The sequence below is a fragment of the Bombyx mandarina genome, chromosome 23 (assembly GCF_030267445.1).
Source record: "Bombyx mandarina strain Sakado chromosome 23, ASM3026744v2".
NCBI classification, from domain to species: Eukaryota; Metazoa; Arthropoda; class Insecta; order Lepidoptera; family Bombycidae; genus Bombyx; species Bombyx mandarina.
In genome coordinates, this window is record NC_143229.1 from 19,851,751 (window position 1) to 19,879,603 (window position 27,853).

At 40.2% G+C, this 27,853-nt stretch overlaps 1 protein-coding gene across 1 annotated transcript; it reads left to right on the forward strand.

The window, feature by feature from the left end:
• The first annotated feature begins 84 nt into the window (after positions 1–84).
• LOC114249019 (putative fatty acyl-CoA reductase CG5065) lies at positions 85–27,264 on the forward strand. The gene is made up of 14 exons (XM_089737731.1): positions 85–241; positions 6,611–6,747; positions 7,458–7,551; positions 18,305–18,471; positions 19,116–19,206; positions 19,437–19,582; positions 20,756–20,865; positions 21,368–21,439; positions 22,127–22,247; positions 23,141–23,263; positions 23,747–23,866; positions 24,188–24,339; positions 25,552–25,657; positions 26,302–27,264. The coding sequence occupies exons 2-14, from the start codon at positions 6,611–6,613 to the stop codon at positions 26,438–26,440; spliced, it is 1,578 nt and encodes a 525-aa protein (XP_089593857.1). The 5' UTR covers positions 85–241; the 3' UTR covers positions 26,441–27,264.
• Positions 27,265–27,853: the final 589 nt, after the last annotated feature.

Sequence of the window (27,853 nt, forward strand, 5' to 3'; positions counted from 1 at the left end):
GTTCAGTTCTATCATCACGCCATGCGCTTTGTAGGTTAAACAGAGGCACGCATTTACAGTCTTACGAAATATTTTTCGGTTTCGCAAATGCTTCAGACGGCCGTATAATGCAAGACGCATTTTGTAACGCGACCATCAAAGCGTACGCTGCTTAGTTTCATACTTACACTCGTTCGATTCAAACGTGTTTCGTGGAGTTACTTTACAGAAATATCGAGAAAAAAATCATAAAGAATACGCGGTGAGTTTTTATGGAAACATAATAGATTTTTTAAGAACAACCCAAAACCCTAATTGAGTTTTATTGTCGTCTTTCGAGTCGTTTTTTTTCTTCCGGTTATTCATTTCCTAATCAGTGTATATATAATATGTATTTAGCTCATCTGTATATCACATGGAAATTCAAGAGATTACGTTTACTTGTGAGATTTATGACAGTTTTGATATTGACAGGCAGTTCTGCAAATTCAATGCGACAGTAACAAAATTCGTTAGCGCAATATTGAAAATTTTGTGCATTGCTATGTTCTCCGTTTTTTTTTTGTCGCCTCTTAAGGGATGGTTCGAAAGATGGAGTAGCCGTCGATACAATCCCTCGACCACCATATCTCAGGGTAGGTGGCTGTGTTCACTGACTCCGGAAATTACATCAAACTTTTTATCAGTTTTGCAATAATCAAAAATCGGATTTCGACATCGACAATTTGCTTAATACGCGATATTTATACTTAAAAGAGCATTTTATTTGTTTTTTTTTTAATTGATTAGATGGTTGGACCATCTCACTGCCCACCTGATGTTAAATGTTTACCGGACCCCATAGACGTCTACAACGTAAATGCGCCACCCACGTTGAGATATAAATTCTAAGGTCTCAGTATAGTTACAACGGTTGCTCCACCCTTCAAACCGAAACGCATTACTGCTTCACGGCAGAAATAGGCGGGGTGGCGGTACCACCAGTAATTACGTAAATTATAATTTTGCGGGTTTGATTTTTATTACACGATGTTCAAAGCATTTGAAAAAGTAGTAAGCATTGAAAAAGTAGTTTTTTCAGCTGTTCAGCTGTTTGTTTTTTTTATGTTTTTTACTGGTGGTAGGACCTCTTGTGAGTCCGCACGGGTAGGTACCACTACCCCGCCTATTTCTGCCGTGAAGCACTAATGCGTTTCGGTTTTAAGGGTGGAGCAGCCGTTGTAACTATACTGAGACCTTAGAACTTATATCTCAAGGTGGGTGGCGCATTTACGTTGTAATTGTCTATGGGCTCCAGTAACCACTTAACGCCAGGTGGGCTGTGAGCTAGTCCACCCATCTAAGCAATAAAAAAAAGTTTTCTTCGATGTGGGAATCGAAATTGCGACCTTCAACATAGCAGTCAGGTTCCCCAAATACTGCATCGCACAGTCAGTCAAATAGTGAATGAATAAATAAATCGTTTTTAAGATGACAAGATCCCTTCCTACAAACCAACCGGTCTTTAAGCGAGCCAAGGACGTTCAGACCGGTGCAATTTTGTCACACACACATGTCACATTAGCCGACGTATTACGAGTTTACTAACTTGTCTAAAACGGAGCCTGCTACGTGATTGATTGACGTGCTTCCCAGAAACGTAACAACGATCGCCTCAAATCTAAGTAACCTAAAAAAAAAGCATAGCGTAGTTTGTTATTTGTTCTTCGTATTCGCGGTTTCTTTTTTTTTTTATTGCTTCGATGGGTGGACGAGCTCACAGCCCACCTGGTGTTAAGTGGTTAATGGAGCCCATAGACATCCACAATGTAAATGCGCCACCCACTCAGATATAAGTTCTAAGGTCTCAAGTATAGTTAAAACGGCTGCCCCACCCTTCTAACCGAAACGCATTACTGCTTCACGGCAGAAATAGGCGGGGCGGTGGTGCCTACCCGTGCGGACACACAAGAGGTCCTACCACCAGTATCCTATCCAGGTCCTATCATTCGGAATATAATAAAAAAAGTCAAAAACACTATTTCAATGCTAATATCCCCCACACACACACACACACACTGAGTTTCTCGCCGAATCTTCTCCGTAGGTCGCGTTTCCGATCCGGTGGTAGATTCTGCGAAGCACTGCTTTTGCTAGGGCTAGGGTTAGCAAATTCTCTCAGGTTGAGCCCGTGAGCTCACCTACCCATCCGGGCGTAGCTGAAATAGCCTCTTAGGCTCCCAGAAAATACGTAGGGAAAAAATGGGATAGCTTTAACATAGTTCAGACTTAAACATTATGCTTCATAATGGACTATAGCACTTCTTGAGGATCGATCATGAGTTAATTCACCGGCTTAAGCGGGAAAAAAACCGATAGAGCGTTGTTTTTGCAAAAAATCGAGTATTTAAATACCTAATTATCAAGGTTCAATTGATTGCTTATAGCATGAAGTCACTTATCTAACTCGTGTTGCATCTAACAACGTACAATACATACTTTATATATAAGTCTTTGTTTAGTGGAAAGTTTTGAGTTTAGATTTCGAGAAACATCTTAGTCGCAACTGCCACAGCGTTTAATGCATTTAGAATGTATATTTCGAAATTAAATCTATTTTTATGATTTCTACTAGCTGTACCCGTCCGCTTCGCTGGGCATTTAAAATTAACATTATTATTTCTCACCCCCACAAAGATTCTCATTATTAACGCCCCCGCAATTGGTGTAGGGAGTCCAACACTCATTTAAATATTAGCCTATCCATTAAGCTACATGTATTTTCTACATGGATACCAAGTTTCAAGTCAATCGGATGCACGGTTCAGTAGTTATAACGGAACATCCGTAAAAACCACTGTAGATTTATATTATAGTATAGATAAGCGTCTAGTGTTTTCATTACATTATTTCCGATATTTTTGGAATACTTTAAGGTGTCTGTGGTCATCGCAAGTCGTCTGCAAGATCAAGCCTTATTAGTTTGATCGACTCGGTGGTGCAATAATTAGCGTTGGTAGCTATTCCAGCTATGCCCGCACGGGTTAGTGAACTCACGGGCTCAACTTGAGAGAATCTGTTAAGCACTGGACCTAGCAAGAGCTGTGCTTTGCTGAATCTACTACCGGATCGGAATCGCGACCCACTGTGAAGATCCGGCGAGAAACTCAGTGGGCGGTGTCTATGGGCCAATTCGACGAGGACGGAGACCGGTGCTTTAGGAATCTAAAAGCACCGAAAGTGGATCGGGGGGATCCAACAAGTCATATTTCGGGCGACGACGACTTTGCGTTGCCCCGTCGCCTGAATCGGATAAGTAATTAACGGATTAGATACTAGCGAATTAGAATAGCCCCTTAAGTTACCAGTGATTAGGTAGGGGCAAAATGAGTTTATGGTCTTTGAAGTCGTCGTGGCCTAAGGGACAAAGACATCCGGTGCATTCGTGTTGAAGCGATGCGCCGGTGTGCGAATCTCAGGCGGGTGCCAATTTTTTCTAATGAAATACGTAGGTACTCAACAAATGTTCACGATTGACTTCCACGGTGAAGGAATAACATCGTGTAATAAAAATCAAACCCGCAAAGCTATAATTTGCGTAATTACTGGCGGTAGGACCTCTTGTGAGTTCGTACGGGTAGGTACCACCACCCTGACTATTTCTGCCGTGAAGCAGCAATGCGTTTCGGCTTGAAGGGTGGGGCAGCCGTTGTAACTATACTTGAGACCTTAAAACTTATATCTCGAGGTGGGTGATGCATTTACGTTGTAGATGTCTATGGGCAACCACTTAACACCAGGTGGGCTGTGAGGTCGTCCACCCATCTAAGCAATAAAAAATAAAAATAGGTTTTTTTTTTCTCTAAATATTGTCAAAAGCGTGCGTTGCTTTCTGTTCACCCTGCCACCTTACCTGACAGTATCTAACCTAATCCCGAAAATGCTGGAGGCAGCAAGGATGTAATCAATGGCGAGACGAAGCCACAACTCGATCCGATTAATTCGACATCACGTTTCGAGAGTTAGTACATTCTAAAATTGCGAAATCCTGTGGCTGGAGGCTCGTTCAGTGCGCGGAGATTTCATCAACTTCGCTGCTCGAAGAAAAATAACAAAAAAAACGTGAATATTGAGAAGGAAATTCTACCTGTTTCTACCTTGAAACAGCGCAATGCGTTTCGGTTTGAAGGATCGAGCAGCCATTGTATATTGTAAAAGCTGAGATCTTAGAGAACTCATATCGCTATGTAGGTTTATTAGCTCCGGTAACCACTTAATACCAGAAGGGCCGTAAGCTCGTCCTCGCATCTAACCAAAAAATCGGTTGTCTGTAAAGTCGGTTTACTGACGATAGTTGAACGCGACAACGTCATAAGAAAATACTGATGGATCTTCACTTCACTTCTTGGACTTCCTACTAGACGAAAACATGTAAATGTATTATTGTATAGCAGCTGTCCACGCAGATGCATCGCTCACTCAAGTAGGAGAGAGACAGATGTCGAACGCTGCCGAACGCGGAGGCCGATTCTGCCTCTTTGTCACTCGTTGCGCGCGCTCGCTTGCACTTCAAGCCTTAAATGGAACGCCTCAGCGCGAAGTAACGCCGCATGAGTCATGTTTTTTCGTGCGTGCAGCCGGCTCCATCGAATTATAAGACGTTGTCACGTCAAAAAAAAGAAACTTTTCTGTCCGTGGTATGTCTAATTACCAGACCATACCCCTACTTAGTTTTATAACGCCTCAAACTTAGATCAGCTTCTCAGAGCTCAAATTTAACACGCAAATACTCTATACAATGTAAGCCGTATGTTTATATCCGGTGGTAGATTCAGTGAAGCACTGCTCTTGCTAGGGCCAGTGTTAGCAAATTCTCTCAGGTTGAGCCTGTGGCTCACCTACCCGCGCGTATCTGGAATATCCTCTTAGGCTACCACGAATAGGTAGGGAAAAACTGTAAAAATAACAGTTTTTTTATTTCACTTTAATATATTTTAATATCATTTTTACTGGTGTTAGGACGTCTCGTGAGTCCGCACGGGTAGGTACCACCACCCTGCTTATTGCAGCTGTGAAGCAGTACTGCGTTTCGGCTTGAAGGACGGGCCAGCTTTTGTCCTTAAAACAGAGACTTAGTTATGTTAGTGGTCACCCACTTACTTATTTCGAAGTGGGTGACGCTTAACACCAGGTAGGGCGTGAGCTCCTTCACTAATCTGAGCAATAAAGTTAAAACTCCGCTTAGCTTCTGGAGTTAAGTCATCATCATCTTATCCGTTAAGTCATCATTGAATTTCCTTCACCGAATCAGACAGACGGTTGCGATATTGCGAGTTAGGGCGATACATTCGCGAAGAAACTGCTCCTCTGTATCAGGTCTTCGGAGGCACTAGGGCAGCTGTTACCCAGCCCCACTCCTGGCTAAACCTGTGACCGACCACCTGTTCTAGTGGACGTCACTAGAACAGTTGGTCGGGCAAGGCCGTTCGGAAGAAATCTCCCGACCTCAAATAAAAACCTTGAAGGCACAACCGCGCGACCCCTTTAGTGTAATGACTGTTCGTATAATAATATATTTAATTACGATAAATCCATTAGGTATTCGAAGAAGTAATTATTTGAAAACCCCATCTCGTATTGTGTTGTATGTAATTTCAACAAAAACATGTTGTCTTTATATAACAGAGGATGTAAGTTTTTTCCGTTTTATAATTGGAATAAAGACGAATCGTGGTTCAATGATGATGACGTAAAGACGCGATACAAAAGACAATACTGTGACGAAATATCTCGTGCAAAAACTTGTTGTGGATTATTAAGAGTTCATGCTGAATGTTTTTGATGTCGTCGTGGCCTAGAGGATAAGATGGCCGGACTAATGTCGGACGTTGCGACATGCCGGTGTTCAAATCCCGCAGGAAGGTAGCGATTTTTGTTAAGGCATTTTGTGGGTCCGAGGAAGGTGCCAATAATCGATCTCTTTCCGCTGTTCTTTCTGAATGGTGCCCGTTATACAATATAATTGAGATTTCGGCTTCCAAGAGTCACTTAATACTAAACGAATCGTGAATCCGATTACCCATTTCCGCGAAAAAAATATTAAACGTAGAAAATCAAGAACTGATAAAATATGATAACATAATAGTTAGTGTGTTTCACTGAAGAGCGCGGCTTTGCTGTGTCCCTGGTATTGTTGATGTCCATGAGCGACAGTAACCACTTGCCATCAGATGGGCCGTATGCTCGTCTACCTAGAACGGTTAAAAACACTTAAAAAACCACTCATATTAACCTTGTTTTTCCTAGTATTTTCTTTCAAATCGCCATTGTCTTGTCAGAATAAGCCGGTAGTATTTCTTGTTTCTAAGCTCATCATTCGGTTTTGAAGTCGAGGAAAGTGGTTTTTTTGTAAAACATTTCAATCTTAAATCTCGCGGTTCAATGAATCTGTCAGTATCGAGTGTAACGTCCAATTTTCGGTCTGCTTCCAGAAAATTCTCACCTCACTCAAAGACAAGTAGATAACCTATAGTTATAATTAGCAGTGGCTAAAGTCGAAGTGTTAAGACCAGATCACCGATTTCCCACGCGCTCATCAAACTGCAAATTCGCAATGCTATCATTTCTAATTAGTGGTACGGTTTGTTGACAGATGTCTTCCGAAGGGTATTCAGCGGAGGAGGTGGATTCGATGCCGGATCGCATAGCGGCCAGCTTCAGTAACATGACGGTCCTGATCACCGGAGGAACGGGCTTCATGGGAAAGGTCCTGGTGGAGAAATTGCTAAGGTATACAAATTGAAATTTGCAGGAAAGTTCATGGAACATTTTTATTCGCTTAGGTTTTCCACAATCTTAGACGGTGGGATTAAGGGTGGTGCGGACCTAATCAGACCAAGGCATTGGAATGCACCCCGCCATCTTTTTCTTTCCACTTTGCCAGTAGTTCCTCAACCCTAAGAATTAAGTAACGCCATTAAAGTTGAAATACGCCGATGTTTTAAAGCTGTTCTGTTGTATTTGCATACGCGCATGATGCTTCGTGGCTTAAATGAAAAAATCTAATGAACGTTTCAGATTGATGGAACCTCTACCGATTATCAATACTTATTGAAACAGTAGAATCCGGTATATTGACGAAAGACAGTAAATAGAGAAAAGGATTAACTGCCGAACAGTAATAGAATAAAAAATGGAGATCTTTTGGAGTGGTTGTTTGTCTGTTTCCCGAAAATCTTGGGTTTTTGCTGGACATAGGTCTTACCTTATCGTTCGCTGCAGCCTCCTGTGACCTCTAATATTTCAAGTCCAGTATTTCAATAGTTCATCAGTAGCGGTCCACTGATAGAAATAGGCCTCTCCTAACTCACACCACTGACTATACCTTGCTAGTCACCCTACGAAAGTCATCGTGCCGTCTACCCGGGTGCACAATTATTGGACGTAGACATTAGGCTTCATCAGTACCAGATGTATAAATATATCCTTGTGATTTACAGGAAATGCGACGATGTGAAGAAGATAATACTCCTGGTCCGACCGAAGAAGTCGAAAAACCCGAAACAGAGACTAGAAGAAATGTTTAATGGAGAGGTAAGTCTATATATTTCTCGATTCTGATATAAAGTACTGGTATTACGTGTAAAATTTAACGCAGCAATACCCTGACTTAGAAAATGGGGTAAGGAACAGCTGCTGTCGTCCCAGATATGTCCTTTCGGATTCGTCCTTCGATTTTTTACTGGTGGTAAGACCTCTTGTGTGTCCGAACGGGTAAGTACCACCACCCTACCTATTTCTGCCGTGAAGCAGTAATGCGTTTCGGTTTGAAGGGTGGGACAGCCATTGTAACTATACTGAGACCTTAGAACTTATACCTCAAGGTGGGTGGCGCATTTACGTTATAGATGTCTATGGGCTCCAATAACCACTTAACACCGGGTGGGCTGTGAGCTCGTCCAACCATCAAAGCAATAAAAAAAAAGCCCTGCCCCAAGTAAATGCCGATTGGCGATCGGAGTACGCTCCTAAAATATTCAAGAAAGCTTCTGTATCTTCTCCGGTAAGTCCCTCAGTGGCCTGGATATTCTATATTATTCTATGCCGAAACCACGTACTCTAAATTATGCGAAACCTATATTTTAATTACGTAGCATCCTTTTTAACCTCAATCGGATTGAAATGTGATGCAACAATACAATTGGGTTACACTGGTCTTACGTGTAATATTTAACGCAAGCAATGCCCCGACCTAGAAAACGCGGTAAGGAACAGCCACTATCACCCCAGACATGTCCTTTTGGGTTCACCCTTCGCTTTTAGACATTCCGGTCAAGGTTTTCGAATAGTTCGACAAGTAACTTCAACCACGAACACAATTTTTTTTTTAATACGCTTTTATTAGCTTCAGACGTATGTATGTTTGCAACGGAATCTTTGAACATGATTTTGACTCCCACCAAAACGTCGGATTAACTCGAAATTTGGTATACTTATTAAGGACCGATGACAATTCAATACTAAAAAAAATAATGAAAAAATTGAAATTCAACTAAAAAATGAAAAATTAATAACAGTTTTAAAAAACTAACAAAATATGCTTTTATAGAAAATCCAACTAAAAGCTAGAATTGTTTTTTAATAAATTTGAATTTAAAATATTGTTAGAAAAAAAAGCGTGGGGTGCACGGTATCAGTAGTTATAAATATTTTATGAACAGATATGAGTAGAAGGGTTATTTTAATAATATCCTGAAAAGCACCCGACGCTTTTGTAGAATAAAATATTTTTTTCTTACACTATTTTTAATTCAAATTTATTAAAATTATATTTTCTAGTTTTTAGTTGGATTTTCTATAAAAGCGTATTTCTTTACTTTTTTAAACTATATATTTTTTTCTTTTTTATTGCTTAGATGGGTGGACGAGCTCACAGCCCACCTGGTGTTAAGTGGTTACTGGAGCTCATAGACATCTACGACGTAAATGCGCCACCCATTTTGAGATATAAGTTCTAAGGTCTCAAGTATAGTTACAACGGCTGCCCCACTCTTCAAACCGAAACGCATTACTGCTTCACAGCAGAAATAGGCAGACAATCCACTGAGTTTCTCGCCGGATCTTCTCGGTGAGTCGTGATTGAAGTCCGGTGGTAGATTCAGCGGAGCACTACTCTTGCTAGGGCTAGTGTTAGAAAATTCTCTCGAGTTAAGCCCTTGAGCTCACCTATCCGTCCGCGCGTAGCCGGAATACCTCCTTAGGCTACCATTGAATAGTAACAAAAAAAAATCACGTTCTACGCAACAGCATAGCCTATTTTAAAAGCGAGAATGATTCATTATAAATTGGCAATACACGTAATGCTTTCACAAGAAACATTCGGCGCCTCGGATTCAATCCCACGGCCTAATTCGTCGCATACTAGGTCGCATGCCTAATCTAGAATTAATTAAGTTAGGCAATTGCAAACACTAATTAATAAGACACAATTGTGTACCAGCAGATCGGTAGTGGTGAAACAGACTCAGTTTGTAAGTTTTTATTGCTGAGATGGGTGGACGAATTCACGGCCCATCTGGTGTTAAGTGGTTGCCGGAGCCCATAGACATCTACAACGTAAATAAGGTCTCAATTATATGCGTAAATCAGCTATACTAACCATTCAACTGGCAACGTAGTAGAAATAGGCAGACGGTGGTACCTACCCATGCGGACTCTCAAGACATCCTACCACCAGTAAATATTCTTCGAACATCGCTTCGTCATGGGATATGGCTTTGATGCCGGGCACATCCAAGTTTCTGCCTAGAGCTAAGTACTTTCCTCGAGCCTCATCCGAAGAAGCATATTCCATAGCTTTTAGAAAAGCACCAGTAACTTAAAATACTCAACACCAGCCGGGCTGCATGCTCACTGTTATTAAGGATAAATAGTAGTTTAAAACAAAAGAAACCTTCGGATTAATAAACAAAATAAAAAAGTCACGTCCATCAGATCCAATAACTTTTGCATTAGACGCCTTCAACTCTAACACTAGGAGCAGGCTTAGAGACCCCGGTAACCGTACTCGTCGAACTCGACAAAGAGTTCGCCGTGCAACCTAACCCATGAATCAGCTCGGTGAGTTTCTCACCGGATCTTCTCAGCGGGTCGCGATTCCGAACCGGTAGTAGATTCATTCGCGAAGCAGCTGCTCTTGAGCTGTTAGGTCTCCTTCGGAGGCGCTCGGGTAGCTGTTAGCAAATCCCACCCCTCCTGGCTGAGCCTTTGCTCGCCCACCTGTCCTGGTGAAACTGGAAAGGCCTCCGGGCCACCAGTAATCCTTCAATCATAAAAAATAAATAAATAAAAAGTCCACGATGAAGCTACAATTTTGTTAAATTTAATTGCATAAAGTCAGTTGATAATTAAGAGAATAACTTAATTTTGTTAATTAAAACCCGAAAAAACTTTAATACTTAACATCGAGGAGTGCCAGCGTCAGGAGTCAAGGTCGCTCGGCTCCTAATCGACAAAGTATTTTGGCGTTCAAAAATGAAGCCAAATACAAATGTACCCGTTTTTCTCCTACCAATTCGCTAGCAAGGGGATATTCCAGTTACGCACGGGTAGATGAGCTCACGGGCTCAAACCAGAGAGATGCTACCACTGACCCTAGCAAGAGCAATGCTTCGCAGAATCTACCACCGGATCGGAAACGCGACCCACTGAGAAGATCCGGCGAGAAACTCAGTGGGCTGTGTCTGTGGGTTAATTTACTCACCGAGCCCTTCGTCGCAAGCGACGGATTCGACGAGTACGATGACCGGGATCCGGCCAGGAACTCAGTCGGTTAATGCGCTTAAAGACATTAATTTGTCAAGCTCGCCGTATTTCAAGTCATATTGTTATATGAAATAGTCGCATGTGGTTGGAAATTCATGAGTTTTGTCATGTTCCAATTTAAACAGCGCAGAGTATACAGGGTGTAAGGTTTTAACCCTTTGACAGCCGTGTAGGTCACCGGTGCCCCACATGGCGCCCTCAAGTAATTATCTCGATTTCTGTGGGTTCTGCAGGCGCCATTATACCTGGTAGATGTAGTAAAAATTAGTCCAAAGATGAGATCGATAATATAGTACGTAGAAGCGTTAATTCAACACTATATATTTTAACTCGCAAAATTCATGAAATCCATTCGAAATTACCCCTTTTTTATCTTTATGTTTTTGTTTTAATTTACAAAATTTATATTATTCTTGTTTGCAATTTTGTTTTTATAACATCCTCCACGGTCAACTTTGCATTTTAATAGAACTTCTTGTTTTTACTAATGAGAGTTTGAGATACCCTTTTTGTTTTGTGTGTGTGTATAATTACATTCTATGCAAAATAATTTTTAAGAAGATTGCGCTCAGGGAGGAGTATAAAATTTCCCACACTTATAAAAAAAAGTATGTAGTGCAGAATGCTAATATTTCTTTAAAGCTATGCATAAAAAATACATTAAATCAATAAAAAAAACATTACACACACTAACATGTATTGTGAAACACACACGTATATATACTCTTTTTTTTATTGTTAAAGTCTGTGGTCAAACTGATAATAGATTAATATTGTTTGTCTTTAATATTATTTGTCTATAGTGTAGCCTTATCTGTGATTATAGAGTAATGATTATTATAGAAATGTGATAATAGAATCATGTTAAAACTTATAATTTAAATTAATTACGGTCGAACTTCGACTAGAGGTAGGTTCAACCTGAGAGAATTTGCTAACACTAGCCCTAGCAAGAGCAGTGCTTCACAAAAAAAGGTTGTGAGCTCGCAACGATTGATAAAACATCGCAAACTTTCATTGTCTATTTAGGAACTTTAATTAATAAACAAAAAGGGGAACGGCAAGTATAGAATACCAATAAACCTCTTCTTTCCGTCATTCTCCTGCCCTTCTCCCAATCACCTGGGATCCGCGCAACACGTCTTCTCCTTCCATACTCCCTGTATCATATACCATTTCTTCGCTCACTCACCTCTTACACATATTGTCTTTCACGCAATCCATCAATTTCTTCTTATGTCTACATCGTCCTCTAATAATAAACCTCCTCTTTCCGAAACTAGAAACAGCTTTGAGTGAATTTAAATCAATTTCAATCAACGAGACAGAGAATTTACTGGTACATTAGAACTAATATCTCAATGTGTGTTACGGCATTTACTTTGTAGATGTCTATGGGCTCCGGTAACCACTTAACACCAGATGAGCCGTGAGCTAGTCCACAGATCGAAGCAATAAAAAAAATTCACGCAAATTTAATATTCACTTTTTATCACAAGAAAACTGTATTTCTCCAAGTCCGCAGTTACTGTGGGTACGTTTTTAGATGCAAGACAAGTCCTGCAAGTGACTTCATAGTTTAATAAGTACAACCTTGATTATGACGTATTAAAAATCGACTCTTCAATCGAAGTAGTAATCGAAGTAGGAAGTTAGGAAGCGCGCATGTTGTGCGAATAAAATCTCTTTTAAGACATTTACCGCTCCGGCGTTGTGGAGGATTATGATCTCTGAAGCAAATGTAATTTTAATCATATCAAAGCGTGAAAGGTTGCTTGCTATTTGGTTTAAGCGACATTTCGCTTAACACGCGACATTTTTCTTTGTAATTAAAGAAGCGTTTTATTTGATATTAGCTACAATAAATATATAAAATTAATGTCCTTTTTAATATTAAAAATAACCGCTTTTCGCATATGAATGTATATACGGTACACGCACCAAAATAACATTTTTTTATCATTTTTGTCTGTCTGTCTGTTTGTTCCGTCTAATCTCCGGAAAGGCTAGACCGATTTTGACGGGACTTTCACTGGAAGATATCTGGTAATAAGTAGTAATTTAGGCTACTTCTATTTCATAAAATTTCTAAAAACTATCATAAAAATAAGGTAATGTAATGCAAGGTCCCTATAATACGAATAACGGAACACAAAACTAATTATTAAATTAAAAATGCAAAAAAACAGAAAGAAAAAAAACACATTTTTATTAAATCATACGCGGACGAAGTAGCGGCCACAGCTAGCAGTATTTCGAACAACTCCTAACCTAAAAACGTACCAATAAAATATTCACTTTATTCACGTCCCAAATGATCAATTTCCCAATTTACTATACGCTTATGTCGACTTCTTCACTTCCCAGAGTGGCCAATTATAACATTGTCTGATGACAGTCGATTACGTCTAAGTTTACTAGAGAAATTTCGCCGGAATCAGCAAAAACAATTGACCGACGCATTACGGTGCGCCCACGCAATCAATCGACAATTAAAACTTTAAAACGAGTCAAAGTGGATAACGCAGTTTTGTAATATCAAACATGCGTGTTCTATGACACAGCTACGGCGGGTTATTGATGTAATTTCAAAAAATACTTTTGTAATTACTCAAGCGACTATGTTGCGTTGCCATCGGGAAGCGTTATTGGCCTTAAATGTGGCGATCTTATTGTTTAACCTTTTGAACGCGAACCGTCGGTATATCAACCCTCTATTACGTATAAAAGGCTTATTTATATTATATATTACTACGATATTATTTACATATATTTTACTGGTGGTAGGACCTCCTGTGAGTCCGCACGGGTAGGTACCACCACCCTGCCTATTTCTGCCGTGAAGCAGTAATGCGTTTCTGTAACTCTACCGAGACCTTAGAACTTATATCTCAAGGTGTATTTACGTTGTAGATGTCTATGGGCTCCAGTAACCACTTAACACACGTGCTGTGAGCTCGTCCACCCATCTAAGCAAATAATAAAAAATAATAAAAAGTTCCATTAGAGAAATAGATCGTTCCGTGTTTTTGTTTGTTGCTGATATGGGTAGAGTAGCTTATGTTCCACCTGGTTTCTTCGGAGCTCATGGACATCAACAAGGTAAGCACAGCCACCTACCTCGGGAGGCGGGTTCTGAGTCACGTCAGCGCGCATTTTTTTTTATTTTTTATTGCTTAGATGGATGGACGAGCTCACAGCCTACCTGGTGTTAAGTGGTTACTGGAGCCCATAGACATCTACAACGTAAATGTGCCACACACCTTGAGATATAAGTTCTAAGGTCTCAGTATAGTTACAACGGCTGCCCCACCCTTCGAACCGAAACGCATTACTGCTTCACGGCGGAAATAGGCGGGGTGGTGGTACCTACCCGTGCGGACTCGCAAGAGGTCCTACCACCAGTAATTACGCAAATTACAATTTTGCGGGTTTGGTTTTTATTACGCGATGCTATTCCTTCACCGTGGAAGTCAATAGTGAACATTTGTTGAGTACGTATTTCATTAGAAAAAATGATACCCGCCTGCGGGATTCGAACACCGGTGCATCGCTACATACGAATGCACCGGACGACTTATCCTTTAGGCCACGACGACTTCCCAGGGTCGTTTTCGAAAGCACTTTCACTCTTTGAAACGTCAGTTATCAGTTCGGCTAGCTGTCCCGACAGCAAAACAAGCGAATTAATGGTAATTAAATTCGAGTTTCGATGTTGTAATGATAAGGTTTATTGCGCGATATAGTCTGATAGGTTCCGAGCTGGTTTTCCTTGTGTTGACTAACTGCGAAACGAAGCGTTCACGTGTCTGGTGGGTAAGACTTCGGCAAATTAACAGCAGTCGAGCTGCAGGCTTACTAGATCTAGAGTTAGGGGTTCCCAAACTTATTTTGTCTCCTACCCACTTTGAGAATAAATTATTTTTTAGCGCCCCCATTTTTTCACCTACTCAAAAACCACTATAGCGAGAGCTCAGTCGGTGTCTAAGAGTCCTCCTAGATAAAATTACAAATCGCCTCTCAAGCCTCTACACAACGTCCCCATTTTGTTTGCTGGGTCTCTTACCGTCCCCCTTTAGTCCTGCAGCGCCCATGAAGGGGCGTTATCGCCCACTTTGAGAAAGGCTGCGTAGAGCGATGAAGAGATTTTCTTCAGTGCCTGACCAGGGAGCTTAACGCCCCCATCTTGAGATATGGGGTCGGGACCTATCCTATCGGGACTTATCCTATTCAGCAGCCGTTTCAACATTTAAATAAGACATTAAGGCTTCGCGACTTGTTTTTCCTACCTCTGCTGATAGCCTTGAGAGGCTATTTCAGCTTCGCCTTGACGTATAGGTGAGCTCACGGGGCTCAAACCGGAAGCGTTGCTAACACTGGCCCTGGCAAGGGCAGTGCTTCGCAGAATAGACGACCGGATCGGAATCGCGACCCACTGAGAAGATCCGTCGATAAACTCAGTGGGCTGTGTTTTTTTCCTTTTTTTTTATTGCTTAGATGGGTGGACGAGCTCACAGCCCACCTGGTGTTAAGTGGAGCCCGTAGACATCTATCACGTAAATGCGCCACCCACTTTGAGATATAAGTTCTAAGGTCTCAAGTATAGTTACAACGGCTGCCCCACCCTTCAAACCGAAGCGCATTACTGCTTCACGGTAGAAATAGGCAGGGTGGTGGTACCTACCCGTGCGGGCACACAAGACGTCCTACCACCAGTAATTACGCAAATTATAATTTTGTGGGTTTAATTTTTATTACACGATGTTATTCCTTCACCGTGGAAGTCAATCGTGAACACTTGTTGAGTACGTATTTCATTAGAAAAATTGGTACCCGCCTGGGATTCGAACACCGGTGCCTCGCTCAAGACGGATGCACTGGACGTCTATTCCCGTAGGCCACGACGACTGGGATAATCGCGGCTGAAACGGGCTCTGCGCTAACCGAAGCTTTAATTTATAACCCAACGACCTCAAGACGTTTGATCAGCTTGAAAATTTGCACGCGCGTCGAAATGACGATCCAATAACTATATTATTTTTGCGGATATAACCGATCAGTCTTGCGGCAGGATAAATAAAAGAAGATGGATTTTATTATTGTTACTTCTGTTTTTTTCTTCTATTTAAATATGTGCTCTGTTTTAATACGTTGACTGGTATGCAGGTCACCGGTGATCTACGCGGCGCACTGAAGTAATTATGTCGAATTCTCTTTTCGATCTTCTTACTAAGGCGCCGGATATCTAGTAGACTCCGGGAAAGATGAATCCGAAGATACTGCCTAAAGGATAAGACGTCCGGTGCATTCATATTTAGTGATGCACCGGTGTTCGAATCCCGCAGGCGGGTACCAATTTTTCTAATGAAATACACGTACTTAACAAATGTTCACGATTGACTTCCACGGTAATTAAGATCGTGTAATAAAAATCAAACCCGCAAAATTATAATTTGCGTAATCACTGGTGGTAGGACCACTTGTGAGTCCGCATGGGTAGGTACCACCATCCCGCCTATTTCTGCCGTGAAGCAGTAATGCGTTTCGGTTTGAGGGGTAGGGCAGCTGTTGTAATTATACCGAGACCTTAGAACTCATATATTAAAGTGGGTGGCGGCATTTACGTTGTAGATGTCTATGAACTCCAGTAACCACTTAAAACCAGGTGGGCTGTGAGCTCGTCTACTCATATAAGCAAAAACTTATTTCTGTGTGCGAATCTCCCGCTAATATGAGAGTAAATAGCAAAGCAACATGTCATTCAGTGACGTCACGCCATGAAGCTAGCGACTGCGACACGCCGTGATGAAATCCAGTTCAAGGCTAGTTTCGTGTCCCGGCATTGCCTCACCCTCGCGCGAGCAACGATTAGGCGTTAACGAATTGAGATTTTACAATATTACTGATCTAGGAGTTGCGCCTTTTTATGATTGCTTAGACAGGTGGACGAGCTCACGGCCCACCTGATGTTAAATGGTTACTGGAACCCATAGACATCTACAACGTACATGCCGCCACCCACCTTGAGAGATGAGATGTAAGATCTCAGTATAGTTACAACGGTTGCCGCGCCCTTCAAACCGAAACGCATTACTGCTTCACGGCAGAGATAGACAGGGTGATGGTACCTACCCGTGCGGGAGTCCGGCTTACTGGTAGGACCTCTTATGAGTATAAGAAGTCCTACCATCAGTAAGCCGTTGTTGACTCATAGCGGGAATCCGCCCGAGAGACTCATGTTCTTGAGGCTTAAGGGTCTTACAATTTGACTACGATCGAGACAGCGCTCTGAACGCAATAACTATTATCTCATTGAAGCCCATTGAGTTTCTCGCCGGATTTTCTCAGTGGACCGCGTTTATGATCCGGTGGTAGATTCTGCGAAGCACTGCTCTTGATAGGGCCAGTGTCAAGAAATTTATATTTTTTATATGTATGTACAAATAAACGACTTTCGTACCGTAATTTGACCGGTTTTGACTACTTTAATAATAACAATGGTTGCAAAAACCGTTTTAATTCATTAGCATCCCTTAAAACTACAGATTATAATAATAACTACGGGCCCACCGGTAGTCGAAATTCGACTATAATTAATTGAAATTATAAATTTGAACATTATTATGGTTCTATTGTCAAAGACTAATATACTTCTGTAATCACAGATTTCGCCAAGATTACACTTTAGACAAATATTAATACAGACAAATAATATTTAAACTATTCTCAATCTGACCAAAGACTTTAAACAATAAGAAAAGTTTGACAATAAACAAATAGTGTGCATGCGTGTGTGTGTGAAATACATGGTAGTGTGTGTAATGTTTTTTATTAAATGATATTTAATGTATTTTTTATGCATAATTAAAAAATATCTTAGCATTCTGCTCTCCTTATCTATAGGTATTCATATAAGTGTGGGAAATTTCATACTCCTCAGTCCGCGCAATTTTCAAAGGGGTATAAAAGTTTTTGCTTCACGTATTAATATATGGATAGTAACTGGGACAAAATCACGCACGGTCATCCGGCCCCAAAATTAGGATTCCCTATGTTATGGGCACCAGAGACTGACATACATACTCAAATACATTTAAATGAATACATGTCGGAGACGGTCATTAGTTTGGTAGCTAAGCGAAACGTAGCACGATTCCCGAGAGATGGCAGCACGATCGCGGTGTCCTCGGAACTCGGCTAACTTCGCGCTAGGACAGAGCCTAGCCGATGGAGGCGCGTAGAAGCAGTCACACTTATCAACCAGCCTTCTTGAAGAGCGGTGCCTCCGTCCTAAGAACTGTCATTTGTTTTCATTTGTTCGATCACTCAATTCGCCCCTATGATTTCTGACGATGGTATTAATATTGTAGTATCTCCGACATACTTAAACAGATAATAAAAGGGATGATGCGGGATGCGGGAATCGAATCCACAGCCCTCAGCGCAACTGTCAGAGGCGCTAACCACTGCACCGCCGAGTCAGACAAAGACAGTTAGTTTTAGCGTGTATTTTTATTTCCAGCTCTTCGAACAAGTCCGGAATATGCGCGGAGGTGTCCAGGGACTCCTGAAGAAGGTCTGCTTGGTGAGCGGCGACGCCAGCGCTCCCGACCTAGCCATCAGTCCAGAAGACAGACAGAGTTTGATTGAGAATGTGGATATTATAATTCACGCAGCTGCAACTATAAGGTGAGGTTTTTTTTTTATTGCTTATATGGGTGGACGAGCTCACAGCCCACCTGGTGTTAAGTGGTTACTGGAGCCCATAGACATCTACAACGTAAATGAGCCATCCACCTTGAGACATAAGTTCTAAGGTCTCAGTATAGTTACAACGACTGCCCCGCCCTTCAAACCAAAACGCATTACTGCTTCACGGCAGAAATAGGCAGGGTGGTGGTACCTACCCGCGCGGACTCGCAAGAGGTTCTGCCAACAGTAATTACGCAAATTATAATTTTGCGGGTTGATTTTTATTACACGACATTATTCTTTCACCGTGGAAGTCAATCGTGAACATTTGTTGAGTACATACTTCATTAGAAAATTTGTTACCGCCTGAGATTCAAACACCGGTGCATCGTTCAACACGAATGCACCGGACGTCTTATCCTTTAGGCCACGATGACGTGAGTTTTGCTGCCCTGGTTCAATGGTAATCAAGACCTGATGTTGACTTAGGGTCACTGGAGTCTATTAGCCCAAGAAACAAACAAGATCATGGTGCTGGCACCACCGTTAACAATTGCGCGGTTTTTATGTTTTACGATATTATTCTTACATCGTGGAAGTCGAAATTGAATTTGTTAATTGTGAAATCCTTTCATCACTAGGTTCGATGAAGAATTAAAAAAGGCAGTACTGCTGAACGTAAGGGGTACTAAGCTGATGGTGGAACTGGCTAAGGAGTGCAAGAAATTGCAGGTGAGCTTATTTGGGAAGGTCAGACACAGGGAAATCGCTAGCCATAATATTTTGACTGTAGGACACTGCTATTCACTCTCAATGCCCTTCTGCTAGATTGAAATCAGACTTGAAAAACAAGCCCAGGTCTTGGACTAAGTTGTTCCTATTACTCTTGGACATATATATTATAGTATAGTATAGTAGTATAATATTGTTTTTTAATTGACAATATTTCGTTCCCTCCACAGCTTTTCATCCACATCTCAACATCATACTGTCATCTACATGAGAAACTTCTGGAGGAGAAGCCGTATCCTCCACCAGCGGACCCTCACCAAGTCATCCAAGCTGTGGAATGGATGGACGAGGAAACGATCGCTGCTATGACTCCCAAGTGAGTGGCAAGTTTATCTGAATAAGATCTGACTTTTGGACACTAAATGAAATGGGATGGATTTTGTACGGTATTTTCTGAGTGCTATGACATGTTCTTCTTCAAAGCTTAGGGAAATTACCCAGAGGCAGAGGTTTGGCTGTGACCCTGGCGTTGCTTACCTTCGTGATCGACAGTGACTATCCACGATCGGATCAGTCATAATAATATGTTCTGGCAAAAAACCATTTAAAAATAATTATGTGTGTACCAATTTTTTTTAAGCAGAGGGTAGAAGCCTATACGTAAGGCTTCCGCGCCAAGACGCCTTGACGGTTAGCTAATGGTAGGGGCAGACCGCGAGCCCAAATATGTTTCTAAAGACCCAAACTACCCTACTTCGACAAATTAAAATGAAAATATCCACAAAATAGTCGGAGACAATCAAACATGCATTAATATTATTATGAATAACTCCAAAACAAACGGTCCGATCTTGATGAAATTAAATTAAATTAGATTAGTCGTCGTGGCCTAAAGGATAAGACGCCCGGTGCATTCGTGTTGAAGCGATGCACCGGTGTTCGAATCCCGCAGGCGGGTACCAATTTTTCTAATGACATACGTACTCAACAAATGTTCACGCTTAACTTCCACGGTGAAGGAATAACATCGTGTAATAAAAATCAAACCCGCAAAATTATAATTTGCGTAATTACTGGTGGTAGGACCACTTGTGAGTTCGCGCGGAAAGGTACCACCGCCCTGCCTATTTCTGCCGTGAAGCAGTAATGCGTTTCGGTTTGAAAGGTGGGGCAGCCGTTGTAACTAACTATACTGAGACCTTAGAACTTGTATCTCAAGGTGGGTGGCGCGTCTACGTTGTAGATGTCTATGGGCTCCAGTAACCACTTAACACCAGGTGGGCTGTAAGCTCGTCCACTCATCTAAGCAATAAAAAAAAAAAAGATTAAACGAGACCACAGGAGACGCACCAGATAATAGAAAAGAATGAAATGTAAGAATCGATTCACCTAGGAATGAACTACAAACTAGAAAACTTTATTTTAATACACAAGCCGCGACACTTACTGCCGGCCTGTTATTGGCAAACAAACTCACTATACTTTCGCCATCTTCTCCCCCTGCCTCTATTTCAGTATACACTTAAAGAACCTATTCAACAACTTACAGAATCCTCAACAAGTTGCCGAATTCGTATGCTTTCACGAAAGCACTCGGCGAAGCTCTGGCAGTCGAAGCCATGGATCACATTCCGGTGATGATTCTGAGACCATCAATTGGTGAGTATTCAATGACCATAACGTGCCTCCAACCATAACGGGCTTGTATTATATAAGATAAAGTTCCTAACAAACAATCAAGAATTATCAAGAATGGTTTACGTTAGATCATTTTATACTATGATTCTTTATTCTTTATTTGTACACACTGTTAATAAAATACAGTAATTGGGATAAGATATAAAAAATGGCGAGCTTAACTCAACAATTGAGTTATCTACCAGCTAACCGTTCTCAAAGAAGGAAAGCTTTACATTAGTGGGTAGATGAGTACAATCTAATTAGCAATAAAAATAACAAAAATAAACACTAATACATAATATCAAACTATATACATACACAATTACATACATAAATAACATAAACATATACATACACGTACATATATAATGAAATAAATAAAATAAATACATATTAATAATAATACATATACATAGAAATACATTTAAACAGATGGATAAATTATTATATTTTTAACGTTTTTGTTTTTTTTTTATTCCAGTGATCCCAATCTGGCAGGAGCCGATTCCAGGGTGGACCGACAACATCAATGGACCGACAGGATTATTAATAGGTAAACTTACTAAACGTCTACATTGTCTACGCGAGTCATAGACATAATTATTTAAAGGTAAACTTACCAAACATCTACATTGTCTACCAGAGTCATAAACATAATTAAAGCCCAAAGCTTTGAACGCGGGTTTTTTTACGGTCATCCCGTTATTTCCGGGGCTTCCATTATTATACAGTTACCGTGGTTACGGATGAATGGTTCACGTCACAGATTGATAATTTCTTTCTCTTCTCCGTTCCGTCTAATGCTGAATGTAGCTATCTTCGTATACACCCCATTTTTTTCGGTCTCTTGCCTTTCACATCCAGTCCCTAGCAGCTATTTTGACAATAAACATATAGGTAATTACAGTGAAAAACTGTAAAAAAAGCTTTTAATCATCATTCTCCTGCCCTTCTCCCAGTCACTTGGGGTCGGCGCAACATGTTTTCTCCTTCCACACTCCTCTATCATATACCATTTCTTCGCTCACTCCCCTCTTACACATATCGTCTTTCACGCAATCCATCCATTTCTTCTTAGGTCTACCTCTTCCTCTATATCCTTCCACATTCATAGTTCTCTCAAAACTCTCTTAACAACCTTATTGTCATTTCGTCTCATCACATGTCCATGTCTCTCTTTCTCTCTCTCTCTCTAAGCTTTATACAAAAGGTGTGTTATACCATTACATTATCTGACCAGGCGCCGGGAAGGGAGTCATCCGAAGCATGTATTGCAAGAGCAACAGTTACGCCGACTATTTACCTGTCGACGTATTTATAAACGGAATCATGATCGGAGTTTGGAACTATATTCACTACGGGTAAAGTATAATAATATTCCTCATTATAAGAAACTGCTCACTGAGTTTCTCGCCGGATCTGGTAGTCCGGATACCGGAGTGGTAGATTCTGCGAAGCACTGCTCCTGCTGGGGTTATAGGGTTAGTGTTAGCAACGTCGTCAGGTTTGAGCCCCGTGAGCTCACCTACTAATTTTGCGAATCTAGTATAACCCCTGGAGGTTACTAGGATAGGAGAAAAGAAAAAAGATTAAATTACATTTCATCGGACGACCAATGGGTTTTCACTCGGCTCAACCCGCTGGGACCTGTAATGGTCAACTTATCGATCAAGGATCTTCGAGGACACATCGTCAGACCGTGATTTCGTTATTTACGTCTATAAATAAATATATAACAAACAAAATGTTTGTACATTTAATTGTTACTAATACGCTTTTATTAGCTTCAGACGTATGTATGTTAATATGTAACGGAATCTTTGAAGATGATATTGACCCCCTTCAAAACGTCGGATTAACTCGAAATTTGGTATACTTAGTAAGGACCGATGACAATTCAATATTAAAAAAAATATTGAAAACAAAAAAAATATTGAAAATAATGAAATTCAACTAAAAAATGAAAAATAAATAATTTAAAAAACCTAAATAAAATATGCTTTTCAGGATATTATCAAAATAACCCTTCTACCCCTATCTGTTCATAAAATATCTATAACTACTGATACATGCACCCCACGCTTTTTTTACAATAAAATAATTTTTTCTTACACTATTTTTAATTCAAATTTATTAAGATTTATTTTCTATTTTTTTGTGTGGATTTTCTATAAGAGCGTATTGTTTTAGTTTTTTTTAAACTATAATTTTTTATTTTATTTTATTAAATGCATTTCTCGTATTAATTTCGCAGAGACAAAAAATCGAGCGTTATCAATTTCACTTCGTCGGCCGAGATCAAAGTTACGTGGTCGGAGATGATTGATGCTGGACGAGAGATCATCATGAACAGGGTCCCGCTGAACGGGGTCGTGTGGTGAGTGCAGTGAGGGGAGACCAAAAACATTAGAGACCTTAACAAAGGCCTGAAAGAATCTGTTATGACCGAAAATTTACGATACAGAACTCTAATGTGTTTGTAGTAGAGGTTATTTTGACTAGAGTGGGGTGAGGAGTGGAGTTCCGGAACGCCCACTGAGTTTCTCGCCGGATCTTCTCAGTGGGTCGCGTTTCCGATCCGGTGGTAGATTTTTTTTTATTGCTTAGATGCGTGGACGAGCTCACAGCTCACCTGGTGTTAAGTGGTTATTGGAGCCCATAGACATCTACAAAGTAAATGCGCAACCCACCGTGAGATATAAGTTCTAAGGTCTCAAGTATAATTACAACGGCTGTCCCACCCTTCAAACCGAAACGCATTACTGCTTCATGGCAGGAATAGGCAGGACTCACAAGACGTCCTACCGTAATATAACGTAGTATAACGTAATAAGTAAGTAACGTCGATTTCTTCTCCCAGGTACCCGGGCGGTTCAATGAAACACTCCAGGCTGTACCACAACATCTGCGTGTTCTTCTTCCACTGGATTCCGGCTGTTTTCATCGATATACTGCTCTTCTGTCTCGGCTATAAGCCAGTGTGAGTTCAATTCATTATTAATAAAATGGCGTATACACATTAGATCATCGATTAACCAAAATGGAAATTTTGGACGACAAGCTGTACCCGCCCGCTGCTCTGGGCATTTAAAATTAACATTATTATTTCTCACCCCCACAAAGATTCTCATCATTATAAATTTATATCTGTCTCATTTTACTGTCGCTTTTTCGTTTCATCGACCTTTGAATCACAACGATGCTAAAGAAGTTTTCACTTCAAAGAGGCGCCATCTATTACTGAAGGAACGCTAAAAGTTCACCGACTAACGCCATCTATGTTCGTTATCACGAATTACAGATTGATGCGCGTCCAGCGCCGCATAAACAAGGGATTCGAAGTTTTCGAATACTACACGAACAACCAGTGGGACTTCAAATCTGACATCGCGCAGACGGTCCGACAAAGGTTAAACACGAGAGAGCGGAGGGACTACAAAGTGGACGCTGGCGGTTAGTAGTGCTTAGATCTTTAAGCTTTATACGAAAATATAGCCATTCTCCATATCATGTTGAAAACACCGGTTTTCGTCCGGTAAGCAACATCAGGCGTAGTCAGTATTTATCGGGCCCTGCAAAAAGTTCGACGTGCAATCTAACCTAAGCTGATCCGGCAGTAGGTTCATTCGCGAAGCTACTCTTGAGTTTATAGGTCTCTCATGGAGGCGCTTGGGTAGCTGTTAGCAAGTCCCACCCCTCCCAGCTGAGCTCGTCCACCTATCCTTGTAAAACTGGGAAGGCCTCCGGGTCACCAGTAATCCCTCAATCATAAAAAAAACGAAAATGTTTCTCAAAGATCACAAATAACCATAGCATCATCGGAACAAAACGCGCGTGCTTAGCAAGGAAGCCAAAAAAAAGTTTTCAACAAAATTGTTTTTTTGTCGTTTGGGGAAATTAATTAGAAGAGCCCATAGTCATCAAAAAGCGAGAAGTGTCAAGTTCAGAAATCCCAATTCTCACTTGTATTACAATCACTCATTACACTGGATACCAGTAGTTACTTCGCCAACGAAATAGCCAAAAGCGGTACCTACCCTCGTTAATTATTTCCGTTATCTGGTACCTGTAACACAAGTTCTTTACGAACTTATCACGGGACCAGTTAACGTGGAGTGGCGTGACTGTTAGTTAAGTACAAAATACTGCCGAGGCGATTTCACTAATCAGATAATAATAATAACTAGAGGTCCCGCAGTAGTCGAAATTCGACTATAATTAGTTGGAATTGTAAGTTTGTACACTATTATGATTGTATTTTATACTTCTATAATCACAAATTTCGCCAAGACTACACTATAAAAAATATTAACAAAGACAAACAATATTTATTCTCAATTTGAGAACAGACGTCAAGAACAAAAGTTTGACAATAAATAGTATGCATGCGTGTGTGCGTCAAATACATGGTATGTAGTGTGTGTAATGTTTTCTTTATTGATTTAATGTATCTTTTATGCATTATTCTAAAAAAATATTAGCATTGTGCACTTCTTCTATATATTCTCTATAAGTATGGAAAATTTCATTCTCCTCCGTCCGCGCAATTTTCGTAAAAAGGGATACAAAGTTTTTGCTTCACGTATTAATATATATGTCTATGGCATTAAGTCCGCCTTTATAATGTCAATTAAATAAAGTTATAAATATAAATTCTGGTCTCAGGTCTTGACATCTCCAAATACTTTGAAGACTGCATAAGAGCTGCCCGCATTTATATCCTGAAAGAATACGACGATACATTGCCGGCTGCGAGGAGACATATGAAAGTGTAAGTTGTCTATGGCTTCATGATTTGTACACTGTGCTTTTGAAAGTCATTTATTTATTTATTTTATTATTATTTGTGGTCATACGTTAACAAAGATGATGCTTAATATTAATAAATGTATCACTATGTCCTGCTAGTAAATCGTACAAATATCAAGTTTAAGTATAATCTACAAAAAAACATTAATCTTAAATTATAATTATTTAACACAATTCTACAATATCATCAAAATTATCTAATCTTATATAGTAAGCCTTAACTTATGCGTAAGTCATCATTGTTACCACCTACCGTTCGACTCTTGAGACGAACTCATCTTTATTGGAGTTGGGACTCAACTCAACGCCATACCAGATTTGCTGAGACCGAATCATTTGTTTGAATAGAAAAATTTCCATATTATTCTGTAGTGCTAGTCACACTTGAAACCGACCGAAATCTGAGTTACTTGCCAATAATTTTCATTAGATATATAGTGATAAATTTGTGACTGTTTTAATGAGCCATTGAAGGCATAGCCTTATTTCTTCGACGACACTCAAAGGAGTCTAATGATCTTAGAGTATACATAAGCAAGTATACTGTAAGCTAATGATGGTATAGAAAAAGACTCAAATGAAACTTCCTAACCTCTTCATTTCCAGGATGTGGTTCGTCGACCTGATCACACGGTGTCTCTTCTGGGGCTTCGTGTTTTACTGGCTCTACAGTTGGACGACGTCGTTCGGCTCAAGCGCGACCACCTCAAACGTCTTCCCGGCCGCGGTTGTGATGGAATCATAAAGCTTTAATTTGCGACTGAAGCGAGAGTCTGACTCCGAGTATTACCAATCGAAATAGCTTTCTAATTAGAGTAGAAGAATTCGTTAGTTTTTCACGAGGGATCCGCGACTCGTAGCTGCTTTTAGAAATTTTTAGGAAACAATGTGGCGGCATCTATTGGCAGATGAACGAAACTACAAAAACATAATTGAAAATAAATCTTCCCGATAAGTCCCTACAGCTAAGTTTTGTTGCATACAATCACTTGTTCCGGCTTGAAAGGCGGAACAGTCGTTGTAAAATATATTCTCATGGTGAAAAATATTTCATTTACTGTAAAAACAGAGCTTGCTAAGCAAAAAATCGGTAAACAATTTGATTAACCTTATTAAAATAGAGGCATAGGTAATCATTGTGAATACTTGCCATTATAATGTAAGCTTATATATAGTCTTTTACAAATCTGAAACTTGCCCCTGAAACTAACCTACTGTTTTATTTTTAAGTAGATTTAAAGAGTTTTAATTGGCATTAAAATTTAAAAGAGTACCCTTGTTAATAGATGGCGCTGTACTAAAAAAAATTACGCAACGAATTCCATCTTCTAAAAAACAATGTTTCACTTTAGGGGTAAAAAATAAAGAAATAAGACAATAACACTAGCTGTCTGGATAGTTCAGCTATTTTTGATTAAATACAAACGTAAAATGATGGTGAAGGAAGTTGACCTTAGTATTAAACAATAAAATTATCTTAGTGTTAATTAAGATAGATTGTTACTGTAATAAAATAAAGACGAAATATATCTGTGGCGTATTGTAGATAATTATTATATTTTTATAAAAATTTTGATCTTTTTTTTGTAGTCAATCAAAAACACAGCCTGTAAATAAACATTGCCAAGCCGTCGCTAAGATAATGCATCTTTATTTCTATATTTTCTCATTCTGATCTGCATATGTGATATTGGACGTGCCTTTGCTTACACCCTCCCATCTCATAGTCTGTCTTTCTCCGTCTCAATGAACATTAAGTAACGCAAAAATATTTACATATAGATAGATTATTAACTTAAAATTCAATTTTATAAGCATCCTGAGATCTTAGAACTCATATCTCAAGGCGTGTGGTGGCATTTAGGTTGTAGATGTCTATGGGTTCAGATCACCACTTAACACCAGACAGGTGTTGAGCTCATGCACCCATCGATGTACTAAAAAAAATATGTTAATTTTAAAAGAATAATAAATAAAAATCTTGCTTTGAAATAGAAATTGAATTTGAAGTTCTAAACCTATATATGCATTAGAAATTAACTGGTGGTAGGACTTCCTTTGAGTCCGCACGGGTAGGTACCACCACCCTGCCTATTTCTGCCGTGAAGCAGTAATGCGCTTCGGTTTGAAGGGCGGGACAGCCGTTGTAACTATACTG

What these genes read in the sequence shown, in the direction of transcription:
- LOC114249019 (XM_089737731.1), top strand. Translation starts at nt 6,611, where the DNA reads ATGTCTTCCGAAGGGTATTCAGCGGAGGAGGTGGATTCGATGCCGGAT. An exon ending in AGGAGTGCAAGAAATTGCAG is followed by an intron (nt 19,207 to 19,436) that starts GTGAGCTTATTT and finishes TTCCCTCCACAG; the next exon opens with CTTTTCATCCACATCTCAAC. An exon ending in ATCGCTGCTATGACTCCCAA is followed by an intron (nt 19,583 to 20,755) that starts GTGAGTGGCAAG and finishes AACAACTTACAG; the next exon opens with AATCCTCAACAAGTTGCCGA.